At 48.4% G+C, this 26,184-nt stretch overlaps 1 protein-coding gene and 1 long non-coding RNA gene across 3 annotated transcripts in view; one reads left to right on the top strand and one right to left on the bottom strand.

Annotated features, from left to right (window-relative positions):
• The window catches only part of COBL (cordon-bleu WH2 repeat protein), a 304,756-nt gene extending 290,729 nt beyond the window's left edge, over positions 1 to 14,027 (bottom strand). Inside the window, exon 1 of one of the 2 annotated variants that reach the window (XM_043872647.1) lies at positions 13,342 to 14,027. In XM_043872647.1, the coding sequence (XP_043728582.1) occupies positions 13,342 to 13,382 (41 nt within the window). In that variant the 5' untranslated portion in view covers positions 13,383 to 14,027. Of the gene's footprint in view, positions 1 to 956; positions 1,095 to 13,341 lie in introns of those variants that run through there. The other variant, XM_043872649.1, reaches the window with a different exon arrangement.
• The window catches only part of LOC122674373, a 52,490-nt gene continuing 38,529 nt past the window's right edge, over positions 12,224 to 26,184 (top strand). Inside the window, exons 1-2 of the long non-coding RNA XR_006334961.1 lie at positions 12,224 to 12,394; positions 15,209 to 15,269. This is a non-coding gene — a long non-coding RNA (uncharacterized LOC122674373). The remainder of the gene's footprint in view (positions 12,395 to 15,208; positions 15,270 to 26,184) is intronic.

Here is a 26,184-nt window from a genome sequence, read left to right as displayed (position 1 = left end):
TCCCCCGGAGTTGCCATTCAGATGCCTCATCTAAAAAGCAATGTTTTCCACAGACCCACAGCAGACAGAAGAGGAATTTTCTTCCAACTTCACACGTGTCACTTACCAGTTATAACTGACAGATGGAGAGTATGCCACCCGGGTTAAGTAAAGCCTCATGAAGCGGGATAAGTTATTTTGTGAGTGTGACTAAAAACAAGCTTAAAAAGAACAAGAAGACAGACTGACGGGCACAGACCCTGGGAGCTCAGAGTGCCTGTGCAGAGGGACCCTCAGGACACTCAGGTGCCCCCAGGGGTGTGCTCCGTCAACCCCGCCCGGTGAGCATGGCCATCCCGTCTCCCTGTAAGGCCCCTTGGCATCTGCTGCGGGATAGGCCAGCATCAGCGCCGCCCCATGCAGGCTCAGCCCCGAGGGCCACCTGGGCCATCTTGACGCCTAGCTCCTTCCTGCTCGCAGGCCAGACATGGGGGACATTAACCCAGGGAGACCCCAATCCTGATGCCCACCCATCTGCAGGGGCACAGGGAAGGCCGCCTGGCTCACAGCTACACCCACAGCTCGGCCTGCAGTCCAGCCGAGGCCGCCCACCAGAAAGCCTGACCCCAGCCCTGCGAGCCAGCGCCTGCATACCTGCCGCTTTGAGGGCAGCCTGCCTGTTGGGCAGAGCAGAGCACTGGGTTCTCCTTAAATGTACACACAAGACGCAGTGAGCGGAGTCCGCATCCCAGGCCAAGGGAGGCTGTGATGTACTATTAATTCCTGAGCCAGGATCCAGCAGAGCATCTTGCAGGGGGAAGAAGCTGCACTCGAGGCATCACGTTAATTCACAAACACCTGGTCTGTGCTTGACAACAGCACCAATCCCACCCCCTAACCTCCCACCCCCACCCCCTTACCTCTCCCCAAACAACAGCCCCCCCAGGCAACTCAGGGCTGCACGTCCGGAGACGTACCAACACTGCTACTGTCAGGCGGGGACCATCACAAGACCGCCACACAAGCAAGAAGCCAAGTGGTGCTGACACGTGGACCGTTTCTTCAGGAAAACACCCTTGAGAAACACAGGCGGTTCAGACACAGCCGGGACACCACCTGCGGAAGCCAGACGGAGGCTGGACTTGGGAGCTCACCCTGTGTACCAAGTGGCCACGAGGTGAGGAGCAGGACACTGGCCAGGAGACTTCAGTCACGTGACAATCCCACCCCCGGCTGCGGACAGGCTCACCATCACCAACTTTGCAGGATCGGTGGGGCCGCCCGCCCTCCCAGGGCAAGGAACGCCTGTCCTGTCAGCTGGAAAATCTCACTGTCACAGATGACTAAGACGTTGAAATGAGGAAGGTCCTCATGCAAAGCATTTCCGCCTCCTCCTCTGAGAAAATGTCCGGCCCCAAAGGCAGGATTCCAAAAATGTGAAACACGATGGTCTGTCAAAAAAGAACTGATGAGTAACAAGGAGACACTACACTGAAATCTTCTTCAATTTAAATGAATGGCATTTCCAAACTAGCTGTCATTACTTTTCTAAAGGTGGTAAAATCCCCCACCTAACCTCACTTAGGACACACTCTTCATCTGTGGATCCCAGCACCTTAAACAAGGAAAGAGATCTGAGGATGAGGCTGGGGCTGGGGATGGGGAGTGACAGGTGGGGCATTAGAGACACTCAGCTTCAGGATCCCCAGGAACCCTTTTTTAAAACTCTTTGGCTTTTATTGAAATATAGCTAATTTACAGTGTTATGTTAATTTCTGCTACACAGCAAAGTGTATATATTAACATATATATAAATATATACATTTATACACATATCTTTTTCATATCCTTTTCCCTTATGGTTTATCACAGGGTATTGAATATAGTTTCCTGTGCTACACAGTAAGATCTTGCTGTTTATACATCCTGTATCTAAGAGTTGGCACTCACAAATCCCAAACTCCCAACCGCTCACTCCCCAGCACCTTGCCCTTGGCAGCCACCAGGTTTAAACCCAGCGGGGTGACCTGGTGCAGGCGACAGCTCTACAGTTCACTCTTTCTCCGTGTGACGCTGCCCGGACACCGTGAACCCCTGGGATGTCTTAGTAAGAAGTGGTTTAGATGGAACGTCAGAGGGAGACAGTTCTCAGTTCTACCTCAACCAATTCCACATGATAATTTTAGGCGGCAAGACAGACGGGAGGCCAAATGGGCAGATGGATGGGGAGTCCTGGCAGGGAGCTCCTCTCAGGGGCAAGCGTCTAGATTCTGACTACACTGAATCAGTCTCTTTCCAAGCTAATGGTTTGTTTATTGAACATTACTGGATTCTGCTCTTAATTAATAGGGCTCTACTCAACACAACTGTATTTAAGTCCCAAGACTTAGCCTCAGGAACACAAATCTCTTTTGCTATATTATCACTCCCACCCTAGCTATTTTTAAATTCAACTCCCTAACCATCAGGGTTGCAAAAACTGCCAGGATCTGATTTGGGAGTCTGCTGCTTTGCCCAGGGCTGGAAGTGAGCCTAAACTTCATGTCCCATGTGCACACACACACATTCACACACACACATTCACACTCACAGCCCATTTTCCCAAGTCTCCTCACCTCAGTTTGCTACCTAAGCATTTAAGGCTTCAAGCCATTTCCACATTTCTGAAGGGTCAATACATCTGGTCCACTCCACTAGCCCGACGCTGCGTGGAGCACAGATGCCTGGCAAGGACCCCCCACCCTTTCTGCTGCTCTTCTCACCAACCCACCCAACTCCCCACCCAGGCAGGAACCCAGGTTCTCCTGCTGCAGCCACCCCATGGACCAGCTTTGGGAATCTTCCTCCCTCCCCACCTCTCCAGGCTGGTGCCCATTCTTAACAAGCCAGAGCGGACAGGACATGCATGGCAGGAACAGAGACATCATAAAAAGTAAACTGCCGGTGCCTTGGTCTGTTCCAGACTAAGGTAAGGCAGGGTCAGGGCCAGGCACATGCACAGGTTTCTCCTGGAGGCCTGGGGGAGGTGTTACTGCCACCCAGCGCTGCCCGCAGCCCAGGGCGGGCTGTCACAGGCCCACCCACGCCACTGCTGCGGGTGATGCTCAGAGCAAACTGAGGATGGGTTTCCAGCAGGGGCCGAGGGGCTTCCGGGGCCCCTGGAATCCCGGAGGAGGAGGGGCAGGGCCACCTGGCCTGTCTGATTACTTTCACTGCAGCTCCTCCCAGTCCCCACGGAGAGTCAGAAGCTCCAGCACATCAGCAAGGACCCCGGGCAGCTCCCTGGTCCTGTCCCCTCATCTTCTGTGACTGGAAAGGAGCAGGTGATAAGGACAAGGTCAGTGGGGGGGATGCGGAAACGGGAACCCTCAGGCACTGCTGGCTGTAACGGTGAACAGAGTCGCTGCTGTGGAAAGCGGGGTGGTGATCCTGAAAGAGCAAAACATAGAATTGCCTATGATCCAGTTATCCCACCCCAGGGACAAGACAGGAAAGGAGTCAGAGCAGGGACCTCCAGAGAAGCATCACTCACAGCAGCCGACAGCGGAGGCAAAAGTGTCCATGGACAGGTGCGTGAACAAACCAAAGGCGGTGAACACACATGCAGCCTTAAAAAGGAAGGAAATTCCACACCGGCTACGACGAGGACATTCTGCTAAGTGACATAAGCCAGTTGCAGAAAGACAAACCCTTCAAGATTTTACCTTTCTGACGTCCCTAGACAGTATTTCTGTTCTAGGAAATTTCAGGAATCTAACCAGGGTCTCCCACATTGCAGGGGGATTCTTTACCACCTGGGCTATCAGAGGATTCCTGGAAGCTATCTAGGATTCCTGGAAGTTCCTAGACTTTCTGTCTGAAATTCACCCAGACATAAAGTAGGAGGGTAGGCACTAGGAGCTGGGGGCAGTGCGGTGGGGAGACTGGAGACTTGGGAAGAAACCGATTCTGGACATGAATGGTGACTGTTGCAGAAAAACGTGACTGCACTTAATGCCACCGAGCCGCAGAGATGGCGAATGCCACGTCATGCAAATCTTACAATGATTAGAAAAAGACGGGGCCATAGACATGGGCAAAGGGATGTGCAACCTGAGGACCAGGCCCCAGAGTAAAGGGCAGGGCCTCCGCCTCCTCCCACAATCGCAGGGCCAGAGCAGACGGGGCCACCAGATGTGAAGAAGCAGGTCCCCTGGGACTTGGTACCATGTCTTAGCCTGTTCTGGCTGCTTTTACAAAACACCACAGACTAGGGGGCTTATAAGCAATAGGCACGTACTGCTTGCAGTTCTGGAGGCTTGAAGGCCAAGGCTGGGTGCTCGGGTGGTCCGGGGGACCTCTTCCAGGTCACAGATTTCTTTCTCCCCCTATCTCCATGGATGGAAGGGCCACGGGAGCTCTCGGGGTGTCCTTTATCAGGGCACTGATCCCAGTAGGGAGGGCCCGGGCCCACCCTCGTATCCTAACACCTCCAGAAGCCCACCTCCTAACACCGCCACCTCAGCACTTAGGGTTTGAACATGTTAAGTTGGGAGGCAGATCACAACACACTTCAACACCTGTTTGCAGAACTGGACTTTCACAGGAGGGAGAGAGAAGATGACTTCATCCCTCAGTTGCCATCACTTTGCATTGTCTAATACACTCACTTCAGTTCTTCAAAATCAGACATCCAATACCTCCGAAGTCTGCAAAGAACAGGACAGCACAGCCCACACACCCAGTCAGAGCAGGGGGGCTAAACAGTTCAGGGACAACTGATCTTTCCGATGTCCTACAGTCTGGCAAAAACAAGATGAAGCAGCAAGTTTTTAAAAAGTCAGTCTTTAAAGAAGAAGGATCTAGAATTTCTGGGAACACTTCTGTTCCTATGGTTTCAGAGATCACATGAGCCTTGAGTCCATCTTACCCAACATCTTCCACTGACAGGGGGATGCAGGCTCACTTTTTGAATTCCAGCTGGGTATCCTGTGCCTGGGCTCCAAAATCACTGCAGATGGTAACTGCAGCCATGAAATTAAAAGACACTTGATCCTTAGAAGAAAAGCTATGACCAATCTAGACAGCATATTAAAAAGCAAAGACATCACTTTGCTGATAAAGGTCCACATAGTCAAAGCTATGGACTTCTCTGATAGCTCAGTCGGTAAAGAATCCACCTGCAATGCAGGAGACCCCGGTTCGATTCCTGGGTCGGGGAGATCCCCTGGAGAAGGGATAGGCTCCCCACTCCAGTGTTCTTGGGCTTCCCCTGTGGCTCAGCTGGTACAGAACCCACTTTCTATGAGGGAGACCTGGCTTTGATACCTGGGTTGGGAAGATCCCCTGGAGAAGGGAAAGGCTACCCACTCCAGTATTCTGGCCTGGAGAATTTCATGGACGAGTCCATGGGGTCGCAAAGAGTCAGACGTGACTGAGTGACTTTCACTTTCACTTTCATGGCTTTTCCAGTAGTCACGTACAGATGTGAGAGTTGGAACATAAAGAACGCTGAGTGCTGAAGAACTGATGCTTTAAAATTGTGGTGCTAGAGAAGACTCTTGAGAGTCCCTTGGACTGCATGGAGGTCAAGCCAGTCAATTCTAAAGGAAATCAACCCTGGATATTCATTGGAAGGAGTGAGGCTGAAGCTGAAGCTCCAATACTTTGGCCACCTGATGTGAAGAGTCAACTCACTGGAAAAAACCCTGATGCTGGGGAAGATGGAAGGCAAAAGGAGAAGAGGGTGTTAGAGGATGAGATAGTTGGATGGCATCACCAACTCAATGGACACGAGCTTGAGCAAACTCTGGGAGATAATGAAGGACAAGGAAGCCTAGTGTGCTGGAGTCCATGGGGTCACAAAGAGTTAGACACAACTTAGTTAGTGAACAACAACAGCAACAAAAATCCTGCGCCATAAAGTTATGACACGATTTATCACAAGGTAGCACCCTTGCCTCCCAGGAGCTCAGACGTCTGCGGATCAGAGATACTTGATGGAAAACCCTAACCTCACATAAGCATTTCCAGTGGGGGAATCAGCACAACCACAAGAGGCGAAGGTCAGGGCTCCTTATCTGAGATGAGATGAGGGGCCTCAATGGCTGTGACTGGAGACCCCAGCTACAACTGGAGGAGGAGGCAGGCGCTACCTGGGAAAGAAGAAACATCGCTGGGCCCTGGGGAGAGAGGCAGCCTGAGAGAGCAGGGTGCACTCGGCTCGGGAAGGACAGGGGCCGTGAGAAAGGAGATGCTGGGCCTGCCGGCCCACGAGGGCGCCACTGACCTACCTGGCTGCAACTGTTTATGAATGAAAACTGGAGAAAGTGAAAGATGCAGCTTCACATTTCAGTGGCTCCGGACAGGACACACGCACAGAGCACCTTCATCCTCACGGCGTTCCGCTGAGCCGGCATAGAGGCAGGAGCCACACCAGGACAGGGCTGCAGGCTTGGCTCAGAGGCCACTAAATTAAATCCTGCACATCTGACACCTGGACCCGAGTCTTCTTATTCCCGAGCCTGTATTCTTTCCACTAAGCCTGCCTGTCTGCCTTGGATGAAGCAAGTCAAACTGGATTAATGGCCAAGCACAAGGAATTCTGGACTAGGGAAAGATCCTTGCCTGGCCCAGTGAGGGTGCAAGCACATCCATGTATGTCCACGTGTGTCCACAGAGGAAGACAGCCTGCTGTCCCCTGTTTGAAGGAAGGGAGACGGTCTGTAAGTCAATATCCCTCATCTGGGATCCTGGGTAATGTGGTGAGAGGAATAAGAAAGAGTGATGAAGCAGGATTCCTGGTTATCTGGCTCACCTTTGGGAGTCTCTGTTTTTGGGAAAAAGGATAAAGACTTCAATGATCTTTTGAAAGCGGTCAGTGTCTCATAAAAAGAGACCTTCACTTGCTTTGGTGGAGGTGGGGACTGGAGCTGCAAAAGTTCCCAAAAGCATATGTGGTCTGGGAACCTGTCTCATCAAATGGATCTCAGTAAAATATGTCTGAGTTGCTGCTTGACAAGATTTTTCTTTTTTAAAACAGAAATGTTTTTGGCTGTGAAATTTATTCTAATTGACCTTAACCTGTAGGAGACATGGTCCTGGCAAGCAACAGCTTAGCACCTAATTAGGGGACCAACAGACGTGAGTATAAGCCCGAGAGGCTGCAATGTATCCCCCCAGTTAGGGAGGTGAGCATCCTTGTCCCTGCAGAGGAGGACTGTCCATGAGATAGGGAGGCGGAAACGTAGCAGCTGCTGGAGACCCGCGAGTGCACAGCAACATCTAGTTTAGAATAAATAAACACCGTTAGGTCCCTAAATGTCCCAGGACAGAGGAACAGACAAGGAAGATGTGGTACATATACACAATGGAATGCTGGCACAGTGGTAGAGAATCTGTCAATGCAGGAGACACGGGTTCCATCCCTGGGTCAGGAAGATCCCCTGGAGCAGGAAATGGCAACCCACTCCAGTATTGCTGCCTGGGAAATTCCATGAACAGAGGAGCCTGGGGAGGGCTACAGTCCATGGCATTGCAGAGAGTCAGACACAACTGAGTGACTGAATATGCACCCACACAAAAAGGAACAAAACTGGGTCATTTGTAGAGGCATGGATGAACCTAGAGACTTATCAGAGTGAAGTAAATCAGAAAGAGAACACAAATATCACATATTAACACATACATGTAGAATCTATAAAAATGGTACAGAGGAGCCTATTTGCTGGGCAGGAATAGACAGACAGACTTGAGAATGGACTTGTGGACACAGACGAGGAAGTGGGGCGTGGGCTGAATTGGGAGATGGGGACTGACATGTACACTACATGTGCAAAACAGCCAGCCAGCAGGAACCTGCTCCACAGCCCAGGGAGCTCAGCTCGGTGCTCTGTGATGACCTAGAGGGGTGCGATGGGGGAGGGAGGGAAGTCCAAGAGGGAGGGAATGTATGTACATATGACAAACCTAGACAGTGTATTAAAAAGCAAAGGCATCACTTTGCTGATAAAGGTCTATATAATCAAAGCTATGGTTTTTCCAGTAGTCATGTACGGTTGTGAAAGTTGGACCAGAAGAAAGGCTGAGTGCTGAAGAATTGATGCCTTTGAATTGTGGTACTGGAGAGGATTCTTGAGGAACCCTTGGACCTCAAGGAGATCAAACCAGTCAATCCTCAAGGAAATCAGCTGAAGCTCCAATACTTTGGCTACCTGATGTGAAGAGCCAAATCACTGGAAAAGACCCTCATGCTGGGAAGGACTGAAGGCAAAACAGGAGGGTGGCAGAGGATGAGATGGTTAGATCGCATCACCGACTCAATGGAGAGGAATCTGAGCAACTTCCAGGAGATAGTGAAGGACGGGGAACCTGGAGTGCTGTAGTCCACGGGGTCACAGAGAGTCAGACACAACTTAGCAATGAACAACAACAGCTGATTCACTTCATTTTACAGCAGAAACTAACAATATTGCAAAACACATATATCTCAATTTTAAAAAAAAGAACAAACACCATCAGGTCTTGAAAAAAGTTACCATCATTAGCTTTGTATAAAAGCAAATGAAACCATATAAAGTACAAGCGAGAAAAGCCCTGAATACTATGGCTGGGAGAGACGAGTGAAAAATAAAGAATTATGGAAACATGAAGGAGAAGTGATAAAGCTGATGACGCTGTCGTCAATTCAGGTGCTGAAAGCCAGCAAGTGGTCCTGGAAGATGAACACTCCAGCGATGAGGTGAAAGCGAGAAAACAAAGGTATAAGGTGGAGGGGGGTGGAATTCGCTTAAATGAAAATTATAAAATAGTAAGAAGGTAGAGTATCAATATGTCAATAATACAAATCAATATTAACTAGTTTAACTGGAGAAAAAAAATACAAAGATGAAGATATATAAAAGCCTTAAGTGAATCATGAAATACCAAATCTATGTTCTGTTACAGTATAAAGTAACTGAAAAAAATTTACAACTAAAATTATCCAACACATACAATCCACAGACCCCACAATTAAATGCAGATGGGGAGAGAATAAAGGGGTGCTGGAAATACACATATAAATACACTGAACACTTTTACTTAGTTCAGAGCTACATCACAATCAAGTGTTCCTATGTTTTAAATTGGCACAATTTCAATCTAAACACTACTCTGGGGTCAAACATCTCTGCTCCCTTTTAAAACTTACGACCAATTACAAATTTAAATTTAATAGCAAAGCACAAAAGGTCTAGAAACCTAAACTACTCATCGGTGTGCAGACAACCCACAATCGCTGCTTTCCTAATAATTATGGAAGCACATAGAGGTGTTCACAAATTATTACTTCACGTCCCAGGTCCCAAATTAAAGAGGCCACCAGTCCCAGACCTGCATGTCCGTGGGGGTGTCACTTGCCTGGACCTACCTAATAATAATCTGATCCGCTGGCACCAGGAAAAGTCAGCAGGGAGGGACAGAGGTGGAGCCGAGCCGTGGGCTGCCGAGCCTGGTACAAACACCTTCACATCGAATTTAATCACATATCAGCTTCAGCTCCATCACACAAGCACTGAGAAATACTTACAATGCTCTACAATTATCTGCTATTGTAACAGGGAAATATTCAACTCCTCTAATGTACTAAAAAAAATTAAGAAAAACTATTATTACAAAAGAATAAAATTCTGAGATCTCCTCTCCATCTTACATCAGACAAGAATGAATTTTAATGTCCTTAAATGAACTGACTTAAAGAAGAGCTCAGAAGTAACATCTTAAAAAAAAGCTCAAATTGAATGGGAAATTTTTAGTGTAGCAAATAATCACTCAAGCTGTCATTTCTAAGCACGCAAACAACTTTCTAACAGGTTAGCTGAAAGCCTAGAAACCTTAAAAAAAGGGGGGGGGGCAGAAGCCTAAACTTGTTTTTACAGAGCATACCTGCTAATATTTCACTATCTTTGCAAGCTCCTGAGAGATAAGGTAGAGAATGCCAAGGTGGCCACACAAGTTCACGGTCAGGAGTAGCAGGCCTCCCATACTTAGCGGTATGTTTGGTGTCAACAGGATTCAAGAAGCTCAAGTTACCCACTTCGATTAATATCTTTAAAATTATTCCATGTTCTAATAACTTGATTAAGTAATGACAAATTTATGCAGAGAAGGGAATACCAGCTATGTCTCCAGGGAGCACACACTCTGGTGAAACTGACTCACAAACTTCCACTGATATTCACACAAGCACGCTCCTGAATGAAGCCAATGGGCAAAGGCACCAGCTGTTTAGACATTTCATGTCACTGGAGACTATTCTATCCTACAGAAATACGCATTTCCACCTCAGGGGAAAAAATAAAAATTAACTACTATCCTGCCAAACTCACCAACATGCTGCCTCTTGTTCCTACCAGCTCTAGTGGGAAATTTAATCCTGTGTCCCTAACCAACTACTGGGATGTGGGTGTATGCATGCGTGCCTAGTTGCTCAGTCATGTCTGACTCTTTGTGGCTCCATGGGTTGTAGCCCACCAGTCTCCCCATTCATGAGATTTTTCAAACAGGAATAGTGGAATGGGCTGAACTACTGCGGTAGATCTCACAAATACTCAAACAGATAACTAAAAGTAAGCCAATAAACTTTGCCTTAAATGGACTTGGAGATATTTTAAAACTTTACTCAAAGGTAATTTACTTTTACTTGCATTCTAGAATATTCCATCAATTAGTATACCTCAACTAAGGTCTGAAATTCTTGAAAAGTCACATGGTCTGATTGGTTAGTTTTTGCCTATGTCTTCTTTCCTAAAAGAATACTTTTCCCCAACAGTTTGAAATTAAGTTAGCCCTAAGATATGGTTTCAATGAAATTACTAGTAAAAATCTAAATTCCCATCCAAATAAAATGTATACTTGTGTTCTCAACAAAGGTAACTAATAACTATGTATTAATAAATTAGGCAGACACACAGTCAGTGAGTTTACATTCACTAATGTCTCTGGCCCTTCAGTAATTCTCAAGAAGGACTGTCATACACGTCATTTTATAAGGTGACATGTCCTTAATTCATTGTCCCCATCCAGCTCATTTCTACATAACACAAGGCAAATGCCAGTCTCAGTAGAGGACAACAAATCCATCACATTAGTCATCTGCTATGGTGTGGAAAAGTAATAGCTTAATGAAAGGGGAGTTAGATAACCAATCATGGCAGTATCAGAGAAAAACATATTCCCTGGAGCATAGAGCACGTGGCAGACATTGCCTTATTCTTAGGCAGCACAGGAACAGGTCAGAGGAGACGGTAATTTCAGTGAAGAACCAACAGAAGCTGATTGCCACCAATAATGTACCAAAGCCAGAAATTTCACATCTGTACCTTTCCTTTCTGATAGGCAACCAATACACCTAAATTATATAAAACATTAAAAAAAAAAAAACCAAGACCATTTCTGCCCTCTGATTTTAAGCATGCTGTATTTGGTTGGCGTCTGTTCACTAAAAGGTACTAAAACAAATGATACGATAATTGAGAATGAGAGATTTAAAAACATTATGTCTGCATTTCTTTGTCAAAGATGTTCATATAAGATGACAGGAGGCTCCACATTGAGTGTGAGGAAAGAGTCAAATCCATCAAGAATAACAATCTCAGGTTTGTTACCATATCCAGCAAAAGCCCCTAGTCTCTCTGGAGTTGGGGGGTGGGGGGGGGCTTGGACATGAAGGCCAGAGGTCTGCAAAGCACCACGAACCAGACTGGGCAGGGGTGGCAGGGTGGGGGTGACTAACTTCTTGCTTACACAAATACCACCCTGGAAACAGTGTCCCAAGTTTAGGAATCCCCATTTCACTTCTACAATCAGATTCTTTTAAAGGATTTTACAAGTACTTTTTGGATACAATTTTGCTGACCTCTTAAATGTTTGTTGACCTCTTAAATGTTTGCTGACCTCTTCAAATATAAGATAGTTTTGCCAAAAGGATTCCGGTCTCGTAAACAGACTCATTAAATAACCTCTCCAATGGAGACAGATTAGCAGCAATTCTGTTTCACATTTCTCGATGTCATTTTGCGATGCCCACTACCTTGAAAAAGGACCTTCCACATTTCTTTTCTTTGGGGGAGATTTGTTTGTTCAAAGGGAATTACATAACCGCCACTAAGCGCACAGCAAAAAAAAAAAAAAAAAAAAAGTTCCTTTTAACATTCCTCAGCTTCAGGATTATTTGATTTGCTAACCTGGCTCACTTTTTCCTGGCATTAAGGGCAGAGTTAAAAAAGAAAGAAAAACGCAGTTTTTGAAAACCTTTTGCGCACTTGGGCAGCAGCGCGGCCTATGAGTACGCGCGGGCAGGATGAGTCAACGGGACGCACTGCAATGAGAGAGATTAGTTGTCCCCAGAGCCGCCTCACTAGACACCAGTTGCTAGAGTGGAGCGTGGGCCCCTTCGGTAAGCAGGTGCAGGGCCCACCCGGGCACTCATTCCATTCGCAGGACTCATCACACACTCGCTCCAGGCCCTTGAGACAGCTCGTAGGTCCTGGGTGTGCCCCGCGGGGACGCACCGCCCCGGCAAGCCGAGCGCGCGACGCCCTGGGCGCTGTGCGCAGGCCAGCCGGCCCGGCGGGGGTCCCGCACGGTTCGAGCTCCAGCTCGGGATCTGGTTAAAGAGCGGGTTATTCTTCTTGTATTAGGGAAGTCACTCTTTCAGCGAGGAGAATACGAACGTGACGTGGAATCCGCACACACGAGTTGTGGGATGGAAAACAGACCCCGCGAAGGTCTGGGCAAGAGGAGCGGCCGCGCCGGCAGGGATGGGAGCCCCAACTTTAGTGAGATGCTGGGGTCCCCGGGGCAGGCCCGGGTCACTTGCCAGTGCCCTGTTCCGAGGAGCCCCGAAAAGCCAGCCAGGGAGGGGAGCAGCAGAAAACCTCCAGGGCAGTGCCCTGCACAGCCTTCCCGACACCGCGGCACCCTGTCCCCTTCCTTTTGGGGGGAGGAGGAGCGGACGGTGGGGCGGGCTGACAGACTGGGACACAGTCACCCAAGGGGCAAGTCAGCGACAGGGCTGGGGCCCGGGCCGCTCTCCACCGCCTTCCTCCCCTCCCGCAGGGGGAGCTCTGGCGGGTGGCAGGGAAAGCGTGGGGCTCCGCCCGCGGGGACCCCCAAAAGGGAGCGCACAATCCCCAAAAGGAGCGCGCACACAAACGCACACACGCGAAAAGCGCCGGGGCCGCGGACTGACACTGTTACCCGGGCAACGACCTGAGCGCCCAAAGTACACAACTCCCTTCCCCCGCCGGGCGCGTGCTCGCGGCCCCGAAAGGGGCGCCCCGTCCCGAGTGCTGGCCGCGCGGGCGCCGGCGCGCGAGGCGAGGGGAGCCCGGGGCGGCTTACCCGGTCGGGGGCTTGGCCGCCGAGGCTCGCGACGCGTCCATGGAGTCGGCGGGCGAGGCGGGGCGCGGGCGGCGCTCGGGCCCCGCGAGTCAGGCGCTCGCTGCCGCCGCCGCGGCCCTCATTCACTTTTTCCGCGCTGACCCATCGTCCTCCGTCGCGGGCCGGCGGAGGACAGCGGCCGGGCCGGAACGGCAGAAGGGGCTGGAACGGACCCAGGCGGGCGGGGGCGCGGGCCGCGGGGAGGGGCCGGCGCGGGGCGGGGGCGCGGGAGCAAGGTGCGCCGCGCCCCCGGGAGCACCGCCCCCGCCGCCGCGCGCCTCCGGAGCGGCCGGCTCTGCCAGCGGCGCGCGTTCAGGGCGGGGGCCGGGCGGTAGCCGGGCCGGGGAAGATAACCCGGTTCTCCGCCGCCCGCTTCCCCGGGCTTCTGCTCCGGGGAGGGCGGGCACGGGTCTCCTGGCTCGTGGGGGTCCCGGGAGCGCGCCGCGCGGCGGCGGGGAGGAGCTGCGGAGGGGGAAGCACCTGGCAGCCTCGGTGGGAGGACTGACGGGAGGACAGAGGTCGGAGCACCAGGAGTGAGCGGTGTCAGCCTCGCCGCCCTGGAACCCAGAACCTCCTTCCGGGCAGCGGCTCTGGTGCGGTGGGTCTCTACGTGCGTTCCTAACCTGCCACACCTGGGAACCTGTTAGAAAGGCAAGTTCGGGCTCCACCCGGTCAGGTATTGGAAGTTGTGGGCCTGGAGCTGGCCCAGCCTTGCTCCTGAGAGCTCGGGTGGACATACGCTCGAGTTTGCCCGGTTGGTCGAGGGGCGCTGCGGTCGCGCTGCCCGGTGATGGATTCTAGGGGCCACAGGCAGAAACGCCAGCACAGGCAGCCCACGTGGGGCCCAGAGCAAGCCAGCCAGAGACCCCGCATCTTCCGAGCTTCACCCCACACTCCTTCTGACCCGAACCGAAGCCACAAGAGGGATCTGGGCTAGTGCAAAAGTCTGATTTACAAAAATGACTCTTTCGTGGGGTTCCAAGGACTAGAATAAAATATGAGTAAGTGAGCCTGCAGTGATGGGTGTTAGAGGAGGCGTTCCTTTGAGTCTAAAACTGGGATGAGGAATCCAGAGGCCTGCCTGAGCCTTCCTCCAGCTGCCCTCCAGCTTTTCCCTTAAGGAAGAGGAGAGACCAGTCCAGATACAGAATGGGAAATCCTTGCTGGGACTTGAAAGGCCTTAGGTACTCAGACCTGGGCGCCCACCCGGAACGCACAGCCCCGCAGCCCAGCACGCTGCAGCTCTGCCTTCCCATTCTGCGCACCTCGGGCATCTGCCTAGGATGCTCTGCGGTGTCATCTCCAGTTCCAACCTGTGGTCCGTGCTCAGATGCCACCTCCCCAGGCAAGCCCTCCAGGAGCACGCTGTATGAAATACAGACTTAGTTTTGCTCTGCATGTCCTGAGTTATTTTTCTTCTAAGCATTTATCTATTTGTATATAGCATATAGTTTTAATATAGATTTGTTGTTTGCTTATTTTAAATATTTGTATTTACAAAAAGCTGTTTATGTTTTCATTATAGATAAAATTTTGCTTCTATATATAAATGTGTCTGTGAACTTTGTTTATATAAGTAAACAATTACAGGTGCAAACATTATAAATCAATTGAATATAAATATATATGTCATATTTGGCACACTTTGTCCTGTCTGGCCATCTGTCTTCTCCCTTAGAATGTGACCTCAGTGAGTGTTGGGCCTTTGTCTGTTTCATATATCATTGGGCCCCCAGCATTTAGGACAGAGTCTGGCAAGTAGATGGGATGCCTGATAAATGCAGGGTGCACTGAATGAATGAATCTCTCCTAATCCTTCCCCCTCTAGGTGTGGGGATCAAGGGCTCCTCCTCAGGATCTCTGGAGTCCCTCCGTGCTCTGGAAGCCAGGTAAGAAAGGGCAGCCTGGGAGGGGCTAGAGGTCCCCGTCTGGATCCTGCTGAGGGTGCAGGAGGGAGGGCAGCTGCCTGGAAGGCCTGGAAAGGCTGCGGGAGGGGTTGGGGGAGCGGGGAGGCAGGAGGAATAGCCCGGTGTTCCCAGGGGGGAAGGGGTCAAAGCAGGTAGCTGTTTCTCAGGGAGGCAGTAAGCATCCGAAAAAGATGAGTAGAAGGAGGCAGTGTCCCACCTCCAGTCTGATGTTCAGATTGCTCTAGAATAAAGGCCCAGAAGGACCCAGAGACCTGGACACCTCTGATTCCAGGAGGGCCACCAGGCAGCTCAGACCCTGAAACCCTACCGGCACATGTGTTTAACCAGGAGTCGGGTGAAGGGTGAGGACTGGTGAGAGATGTCATGAGGAGGAGGGGGCAGGATCAGACTTGCCCCAGGAATGGTGGGCTGAGCGCCCAAGGCTTTAGGGGAGAGTTGGGCCAGCCTGGCAGCCTCCTGGGTCAGCTGTGGAGGAGGAGCACAGAGCCTGGGAGGTGGGGAACCAGTTCTGTTTGCAACCCAAACTTCCTTTACTGTGGGGATCCTGGCAAACCCACCTGTGTGGAGATGTGGTCCAAAATTGTGCAGCTCACAGAATGCTGTTGTTGTGGTGTGTTAGTCACTCAATCCTGTCCAGCTCTTTGCGACCCCATGGACTGTAGCCCACCAGGCTGCTCTGTCAATGGAATTCTCCAGGCAAGAATACTAGAGTGGGAAGCCATTCCTTTCTCCAGGAGATCTCCCCAACCCAGGGATCAAACCCAGGTCTGCACTGCAGGCAGATTCTTCACCATCTGAGCCTCCAGGGAAGCCCCAGTTCAAAGGATGCTTTGCAGTATCTGCCATATGCCAGTCATTGTGTGAGGAGAGGAGCCAGCTGACCACTTCGCATTGGAGCCAGACTGAAGAACCAGGCAGAGGCTTAACGCTTCCAGACACAGCGTGGGAACCGCAATAGGTGCGGGCTAAGAGTCTGCGGGCAGGGGCGCTCCCCTGAGGCACCCTGAGCAGGACACGCTCCTGAGTTTGCTTATGGAGCTTCTATAGCAAATGCACACTTGTGTGCAGGGGGCGTGGGTTTCCCTGCTGCTGTTTTCCTACATGGTCTGTTAAGTTTCCCTGAATAAATTAGAACCTTTGCAGGTATTAACTATCATTTAATGTCTTATTTGGGGCATTGTAAATATCCAGGGATGTGCTGATAAATCTTTTAAAATGGCAAAAAAAAGCACCCCAATTTGAAGGCTTTGTCAAATTTTGTCGTGACTGCTCCCACCCTGGCCTTTCTCAAACTGCCATCACCCATCAAGAGGTTGCTGAAGACAGGGTTGGGGGTGGGCCCCCGCACATCGGGGAAGCCACCCCATCTCACCTTCCTAAGTGTTGCTGCACCTCTGCTGCTTTGCTGCGTGGGGCATGGCTGAGCGCCTGTCTGAGGCCTGCGCACCGTGCTTGGCATGGCCGTGCCAGCTGTCACTAGCTCCCAGCTCTGCCTCCGGATGGCCACGAGGCAGCTCTGGATGCAAGGAGCGGGTGCTGGCCCTACCGCTGTGACCCTGAGTGTGAGGTCACCTCGGGGGTCTTCCCTTCCTTGCCCTGATGCCACCTCCCTGCTCTGCTGCTATGTCTGCACCCAGAGCTCCATTCCCCTTGGCAAGAAAAGCCCGCAGTGCCCACTCCGCCCATGCAGTTAGTCCTGGCCTCCCGGCAGGGTGCCTGGAATACCCAGAGTCCCCCCAGCTACTCTGCATCCCTTTTGAGGAAAAGAAGAAGAAAGTACATGAGACAAACTCATCAGGAGGCAGCTCAGCTTAGAGCGGTGCTTCCCGAACTATAATACATCCAAGATGCTCCTGGGAATTGTGTTAAAATGCAACTCCTGCTCCCGTGTTCCAGAGAGTCTGCATTTCCAACAACTTGCCGGAAAGTCAGGGGCTGCTGCCCCAGGGAGTGAATGCGCTGCGAAGTTTCTTCAGTCATATCCAACTCTTTCAGACCTGTGGACTGTCGCCCGCCAGGCTCCTCTGTCCGTGGGATTCTCCAGGCAAGAACTGGAGTGATTTGCCATGCCCACCTCCAGGGGATCTTCCCAACCCAGGGAGAATGTCTGGGTTGTGTCTCTCGTCTTGCATTATCAGGTGATTCTTTACCACTAGCGCCAACTGGGAAGCTAGGGTTTAGAGTCAAACATACTAACCTTAACCCTAACTCAGTAAAATCACTAAGGGTGAGTCATTTCTCCTTCTAAACTTTGGTTTCTGCCTCTGTGAAATAAAAGTCTTCAGAGGCAAATCCAGGCTTTCCAGGTCTGATAGTGCAATTTTAATATAACACAGGGAGCTATGTGTTTAATACAACATAGGAACTAAAGGAAATCATCCCTGAATATTCACTGCAAGGACTGATGCTGAAGCTGAAGCTCCAATACTTTGGCCACGTGATGCAAAGAGCCAACTCATTAGAAAAAGACCCTGATGTTGGGAAAGATAGAAGTCAGGAGGAGAAGGGGACAACAGAGGACAAGATGGTTGGATGGCATCACTGACTTAATGGACATGAGTTTGAGCAAGCTCTGGGAGATGGTGAAGGACAGGGAAGCCTGGCATGCCAGAGTCCATGGGGCCACAAGGAGTCAGACACGAGTGACTAAACAACAACAGGGAACTATGGTCTGTATCTTGTAATAACCTATAGTGGAAAAGAATCTGAAAAAGAATGGATTTATGTATGTGTATAGCTGAGGCACTTTGCTGTACACCCAAAACACTGTACATCAGCTATAAGTCAATAAAAACTTCAATTATATGAACTAACAAGGAAGTAAATTACATTAAAAGTAAGGGTAATAAATACTGAAAAAGAAAAAAAAAAAGCCTACCAGCACAGGGAACTATAGTCAGTATCTTGGTATCTTGTAATAAATTACAGCGGAAAAGAATCTGAGAAAGAATAGATACATGTATAAATATGTATAACAGTCACTTTGCTATACACCTGAAATGCTGTAAATCACCTATACACCAAGAGGAAAATTGTACACAAGTAAGTAAATTACATCAAAAGTAAGGGTAATAAATACTAAAAAAGAAAAAATAGCATACCATATGATTAACACCAATTTAGATACAGAATTGCATGTTTACTTTGAGTATAATATGGACTGAATTGTCTCCTTGAAATCCAGGTTGAAGCCTTAGTCCCCAGTGAAACTGTGTTTGGGAATGGGGCCTTTCAGAGGGTACTGCAGATTCAGTGAGGTCATGAGGGTGGGGCCTTGCTCTACATCACTGGTGTCCTTACAAGAAGACCAGGCTCCGGACTTCACTGTCTCCCCATGAGGTCTCACATTTGCTTCAGGCTTGGATTTAATCACATCTTTTAGGACTGTAAGTTATTTAAACAGAATGTATTTCACCTGAGATCATTAACTGACAATAGTAACTTAAAAACACATTGATGTGGAGTCCTTGATTTTTACTGACATAGAATTCCCATGCCCAGTACACAATCCAGTGATCACAGAATTGTCTGGCTATACGCAGAGGTGCCCAGCCATTCCCACTACCTAAATTCATAGCATGGTTCTCACCCCCAAGTAAACCCTATATCTGTAAGCATTTTCTCCCTGCTCCCCCCTCTCCTCACCCCCCTCAGAATCAGTCACCTTTATGTCTCTATGGGTCTACTACCTACTTAGGACATTTCGTAGTAATGCACTCCTGAAATAATATGGCCTTTTGTGTCTAACTTCTTTGACTTATTATGTTCAAGGTTCACCCATGGTGTAGTGTATGACAGAATCTGATTCCTTTTTGTGGTAAAATAAGATTCCTGTGCTTGGATAGCCCACGTTTTGTTTATAAACATGTAAGTGGTCTCACTTTTTATCTATCATGAATCATACTTCTATGAACATTCATATAGAGATGACCCTTAAATAACATGTAATGTGGGTCCTAGGGTTACCAACCCTTCTCACAGTGGGAAATCTGAGTATAATTTACAGTTGGCCCTCCACATATGAAGGAGGGCACTCTGTATCCAAGCCTTTGCATCAAAGATTCAATCAACTGTGAACTGTAGCGTTTACTATTGAAAAAAGTCTCAAAGAAAGAGTTTAAATTCATGTCATTCAAGGGTCAACTGTAAAAGTTTTTGTGTGGACATGTTTTCATTTTTCATGTATTTCTAGGAGTGGAATTGCTGACCATATGATAACTCTGGGTTCAACCCTAAGAGAAACTGCCAAATGTTTTTTACAAAGTGGTTGCTCCATTTTCCAGTCCCACCAGCAATGAATGAGGGTCCCAGTTTCTCCATGTCCTCAGCAACATGTGTTAATATCTGTCTTTGATTCTAGCCATCCTAGTGGGTATGAAATGTTATCTCACTGAGGTTTTGATTTTCATTTCCCTAATGACATGATGTTGAAAATTTTTCATGTGGTTTTTTTTTTTCTTTTGCTATTAGTATATCTTCTTTGGAGAAGTGTGATTCAAGTTCTTTGCCTATTTTGAAAGTTAAGTTGTTTGCCTTTATATTTTTGAGCTGTGAAAGTTATTTATATAACCTACATACAAATCTCTTATCATATATATGATTTGGAAATGTTTTCTCCTTTGGGTCATTCTTTCACACTCTCCTTTTTAAATCTAAGTATAGTTGATTTATAGAGTTGTGTTAGTCCCTGTTATACAACAAAATGATTCAGTTATACATATGTGTACATATTCTTTTTCATTGTGGCTTATTACAGAATATTGGATATAGTTCCCTGTGCTTTACAATAGGACCTTGTTGAAAGTGAAAGTTGCTCAGTTGTGTCTGACTCTTTGCAACCCCATGGACTGTAGCCTGCCAGGCTCCTCTGTCCATGGGATTCTCCAGGCAAGAATACTAGAATGGGCTGCCATGTCTTCCTCCAGGGGATCTTCCCAACCCAGGGATCAAACCCATGTCTCTTACATCTCCTACACTGGCAGGTGGGTTCTCTAACACTAGCACCACCTGGGAAGCCCCTTGAAGAGTGTTAATCCTTCTTTTAAAAAATGACAGTATATTTTTTCCATAGTAATAATTGATGTGTGAGGCCAAGCACAGGAAGGATTGGGAAGTGGCTTCACTGTGTCTTCAGAGACTTGAGGCCTCTCATTCTGTAGCCTATTCTTTTAACAAGGAGCTCTTGAAAATAGCTCCTTGCAGCTAATCTATTGCTCCCTGCCAGGCCTAATTCCACCTGAGTAACCACCAGACCTTCACCCAAGGCACAGGATCCACAAAGAGATGTCAGGAAATAACAGTCAAAGAAGACATGCAGGTCAGGGGTTCTGATTCACAGGAATTCTCAAGAGGTAGAAAGGGTCTAGGATTTATACTGCCTCTAAACTCGAGTCTATTGGTAGAATAGGAGCCAGGATAGGAACCAACAGAGATGGAATGGACCCACGACCAGATTAGGCATGAAGTGGTTGTTTCTGGTCTGTTCCTGGTGGGGCCCTGGGAGAGGTTCACATATGCTAAGTCTCAGAATCGCAAATCTAGGAACTGCCCCTTCCCAGGGTGCTCCCCTAAGACCAGCCTCCAGCGCCTGCCAGAAGACACACATCTCTTTGTCTGCTCTCTCTTCTGATGATAGCTGGACAACAGGTATATACTGGTTGAATTATTAACCATAGTCATTTGTTGTTGTTCAGTCACTATGCCGTGTCCAACTCTTTGTGACCCGATGGACTCCAGCATGCTAGGCTTCCTTGTCCTTCACCATCTTCTGGAGCTTGCTTAAGCTCATGTCCATTGAGTCAGAGATGCCATCCAACCATCTCATCCTCTGTTGTCCCCTTCTCCTCCTGCCTTCAATCTTTCCCAGCATCAGGGTCTTTCCCAATGAGTTGACTTTTCCATCAGGTAGACAAAGTATTGGAAATTCAGCTTCAGCATCAGTCCTTCCAATGAATATTCACGCCTGATTTCCTTTAGGATTGACTGGCTTGACCACCTTGCTGTCCAAGTGACTTTCAAGAGTCTTCTCTAGCACCACAGTTTGAAAGCATCAATTCTTTGGTGCTCAGCCTTCTCTATAGTTCAACTCTCACATCTGTACATGACTACTGGAAAAACCATAACTTTGGCTATCTGGACCTTTGTTGGCAAAGTGATGCCTCTGCTTTTTTAATACACTGTCTAGGTTTGTCATAGCTTTTCTTACAAGGAGCATGCATCTTTCAATTTCATGGCTGCAGTCACCATCCATATTTATAGATAACATTTAATGACAATTACTAGGAGCAAAGCACTGTGTTCAATACATCAATAGCACTAATTACACAGTGTTTAAAGTGACCCAAAAGAAAGGTGCTATTGTTGTGCCCATTTTAGGGATGGAAAATCTGAGCATCTGGGGAGCTAACTAAGTAGTCTAAGGTCACACAGGGCAAGGATCTGAGCTCAGGAAACCTTACTAAATGTTCTATGTTCCCTGCTGTTGTATGAAGACAATTGCTCTAATCTATGCCCAGCACCCAATTGCTCTGTGACCTGTTCAACACAGAGGCAGTTGTCGCCCTTCCTGTTTGTCAGCAAATGTGTGCAGAACACACTGCCAAGTGGCAAATGGAGAGAATGTGTAGGTCTGGCTTCCCTACTGCTTTGCCACAAAGCTTGTGTTTTAGCCACCAGCTGTCATGATTTATCTCCTGGTGAGATCATACTAAAAGCTGTGTTCTCTCCTCACGCCTCATTAAGAGGAAGCATCTCTGAGTCTCTTGGTCAAGATATTCAGCCCCTGAATTTAGGCAGCATCACACCTACACCCAAACCCACACAAGGATTGTGTAATTGGTTCTTCTTTGCATTGTTTTCTAGGAATGTGAGCCCCTTCAGGATATGCATCCTTGGAGTTTTGATTAAAGGGGGTTTTCTGACCTACGCTGATGTCTGTTCTGACTTGATTTCTGCCTTTGGGAACTTGTCAGGTTTTAACTCAACTGACGGTTCAGAACATGCTGGTTTACAAATAAGGCTATCCGTCAATGATACTTTGTTCAGTATCACTCATTCTGATGTCATTTCCAAAGCCAGAGCTGAAGTGAGCAGCATTTCATGTTCATTTATACTTTGCTGTGTATTAAAAACTGTTATTTAACATAATTTGAGAGTGGAGGGATCCAGCCAAAGAAATAAAATAATATTTCTAGATTTCTAATTTAGTTTTGAATATTAGTGGTTTCTTGGGCTGACTCACAACCTCCTTCCCAAAGTGATCGTTTCATCTTTTTCCTGTGTCTGTGGGCTAGATTTATCAAGGAGAAGGAAGAGGTAGGAATAGGTTCTGTAATCTTGTATTCCCAACATTTACGATGCAGGACGGCTCCCCACCAGTGTCTGCACTGGGTTTGCCTCCAGCGTAAGGCCAGTCTGGATACGAGGGTGGACAGGAGTGGCCGCCCGGGGTCCCAGCTGATGAGGAGTTGAGGAGCCTCCTCGGAGGGGCTCATCCTGAGAATGGAGGGGAGGAAGCACAGGATTAGCCAGAGGGGAGGTTCTGTCCTCAGTGGGGTTGGGGTGCCTCTTAACCTCCCTCAGTGCCAGGATCCTGACTTGACTGGGTCAGACCTCAGGGTCGCTGTGATGCTGGCAGGTCTAAGAGGCAGCAGCTCTGAACCACAGGGCTTTGAGGTAGGAGCTCAAGAGAGGCCCTAACAGCAGAGCAACTGTTAGACCAGCCCGAGGAGGGAGGGAGCCGCAGGAGAGGCCCAGGGAGAGGGTACCGTGTGCAGAGGTACTGATCCGAACATACAGGAGCACCCTTGGGAGAGCCCAGAGCAACAGATGGCTTGGAGGTCTTTAGAGGTAATGGCCAGGAGCATTCTCACTTGCTACTAAGGCATTTTTTTCCAGCTTCATTGAAATATAATTGATGTACAACACCGTGTAAGGTTAAGGTGTACAATGCAATGACTTGATATACACATATATAGCAAAATAATTACGGCAATGAGGTGAGTTAACATCACCTCATATTGTTACAGTTCTTCATCTGTACAGTGAGGAATTTTAAGATCTAATCTCTCAGTAATTTTCAAATATACAATTCAGTAACATTAACTATTAATCACCTTGCTGTATTGTACATGTCCAGGGCCCATTCATCAAATAACTGGAAATTTGGGCCCATTGCCCTTCGTTTATATCTCCTATTAGTTCTGTTAGTATCTTTTACATATTTAGGTCCTTCAGTGCTGGGTGCTGGTTAGACACTATTTTTAAAAATTTTCACGTCTTGATGTTATTTTTGACTGTGCGGGGTCTTTGCTCTGCACAGGCTTTTCTCTAGCTGTGGAGAGTGGGGGCTCCTCCCCAGTTGTGGCGCGGGGGCATCTCGTGACCTGGCTTCCTGGGGAGCCTGGCTCTAGGGCGTGCAGGCTTCAGTAGCTGCGGCTTGGCGGCTCTGAACACACGCTCAGCAGCTGTGGCTCATGGGTCTCGTTGCTTCATGGCACGTGGGACTCTTCCAGGGCCAGGAACTGAGTCCGTGTCTTCGGCATTGGCAGGCAGATTCTTTACCACTGAGCCACCAGGGAAGCCCTGGACATTTTCATTTTCAAGCTATTGTAGCTTAAGAAGCCTGTTACCTATACACACTGCTAGATATAAAATAGATAAACAACAAGAACCCACTGTATAGCACAGGGAACTCTGCTCAATATTCTATAATAACCTAACTATAAGGGGAAAGGATCTGAAAAGAAAACCATAAGGGGAAAGAATATATATCTATTTCTACATATATATCTGAATCACTGTGTCATACACCTGAAGCTAACACAATATTGTAAATCAATTTAAATAGAAAAACAATTTTAGAAAAAGAAAGTAGAAAGAGAGAAAGATCACCTCACTCATGAATAAGTACTCAATAAAGTTTGCTATCATACTTTGTATCAAAAAAAGAAACCTCAGTTAAACACCAAATCTTCAGGTTCCTAACGGTGGAGATGTTGGTACAGAGTTCTGGCTTTGTCTAGGATGACATTTCAGGAGAGAGTTCTCTGCTTCCCGTGCCTATTTTTGCAACCAAACTTCACTATTTAATTGGAAATTTTTTCCATACACAAACAGATGTGAATAAAAATTTCATTATTCCCAGAAGTAGCTGCATATGCCTACTGAGTCAGAAGCACCACAGCTGAATTGGGGCACAGCCTCCTGGGGGCAACCTCAGCTTCCAGGGGATCCTCTGTGTGCCTCTAACTTGCGCTCAGCAGAATCACATTTCTGGGCCCTTTTAAAATGAAAAAGCAGAATGGAGAGTAAGACCTGTGATGCTCCATTGGGTACGCCAATGGAACATAGGCCTATTGTGTTCCATTTCACAATCTCTTTTTTTTTTTTTTTCTTTTGCTTTAGTCCTTGAAGGAAAAGCAAAGATGGGGAGAGGATTCTCAGAGAGGCTTGGTGCCAACACAAATAGGCAGGTTGAATTGTGCAAAAATAACTCCTTCCCACAATCTCAGGTAAAAAACTCACCCGAGTTGAGGAGTCTCTCACATGCAGGTCACGTCTGGAAGGTTTATGCCTCTATAAACATTACTTTCATTTTTCCTATTAATCACTAGAACACCACACGCCTCTCCTCTTTGGCAGTCAACTTTCTCCATCTTCGGGCCCCTACCTATGTTGAATCATCCAAGAATCCCATGGGGTAAACAGGGGTGGGTGGTCAGAGCTCTCTTAGCCTCAACTCCAAAGAAGGTTGGAGAGAGGGAGTTGGTAGGCTGGAGCCTGCCCGTGTTGCGATTGATTGCTGCCAGGTTGTTCAAGTGGGGGCTCTGCAGCCCATGGGTGCTGGGTGTCTGATCCAGGCCGATTCCCACTGCACTGCAAGGACTCTCCAAAAGAAGTGTGGTGACATGCTGGCCTTTAACCTCCAGGGTGTCTTCTCAGGCACATCCCAGACCCCAGCACATGGGCATACTGGGTGGAGTCCTAGATTCTGGAGCAAAGGGGCGCAACTCTTCCTCACCCACTCCAGCCACAGCCAGATAGTGGGCTGAAGCCCCATGAAGAACAGCTGTTCTGCCGTGGTCACCTTCCTGGGGCCAAAGGCTCCCACCTTTCCCACATTCACACAATTACAGAAAGTGCCAGGTGATTCCGAGGGGAGTAAGAGGACCTTACTCAGAGGGGCTCACCTTGACCCTACCTCCACCGAACCATGCTGTTCGCATCCTGTCCCTATAGAAGAGAAAAATCACAAAGCCACGAGCAGTAGAGGCAGCCCAGCATACCTGGCCACACCAAGCTGGGCAACTCACCTCCCTGACACTTGGGAAGAGATGCACGTGAGCAGCGTGGAGGCCCCCTGGTCTGATGAGTGGCACCTGGAAAGTGACGGGAGGCCCCAAAACCTAAACAGACAGGCAGTGAGACTAAGAAGACAGTGAGCCCCACCAGAGAGTATCAGCCCCCCTCCAGGGACCAGCAGCACGCGGTCCAGTGGAAAATCAAAATACTGAGCCTTTTGTTCAAAGTCCAGAGGGAAGGGTGGTTAAAGGTACTGTCAGAGAAAGCTTTGCCCTTTTCTGAGGCCTCCTTCTCCCAACTTGTCATGGTGTTTTTCACTTGCTATTTAACTGTCATTCTAAGAAAAACAAAAAAGTTTAAATGATTAACTTGGGTCTGACCACTCATCTCTATGTTGTGCATTGCCTGTTTTAAGTGGGAATACAAGAGAACTTAGCTCATACGAAGCCCAGTGGCACAAGCTGTATTCTGTAGCTGTACACGCTTATGTATTTTTCTCATACTAGACCAGTGGGAATGGTGAACAAAACTAATGCTGCTGTTTTTGTTTTGCTTCCCGACACACACATACATT

The sequence above is a fragment of the Cervus elaphus genome, chromosome 18 (genome assembly GCF_910594005.1).
Source record: "Cervus elaphus chromosome 18, mCerEla1.1, whole genome shotgun sequence".
Classification (NCBI taxonomy): Eukaryota; Metazoa; Chordata; class Mammalia; order Artiodactyla; family Cervidae; genus Cervus; species Cervus elaphus.
This window is presented reverse-complemented; position numbering and strand designations above follow the sequence as displayed.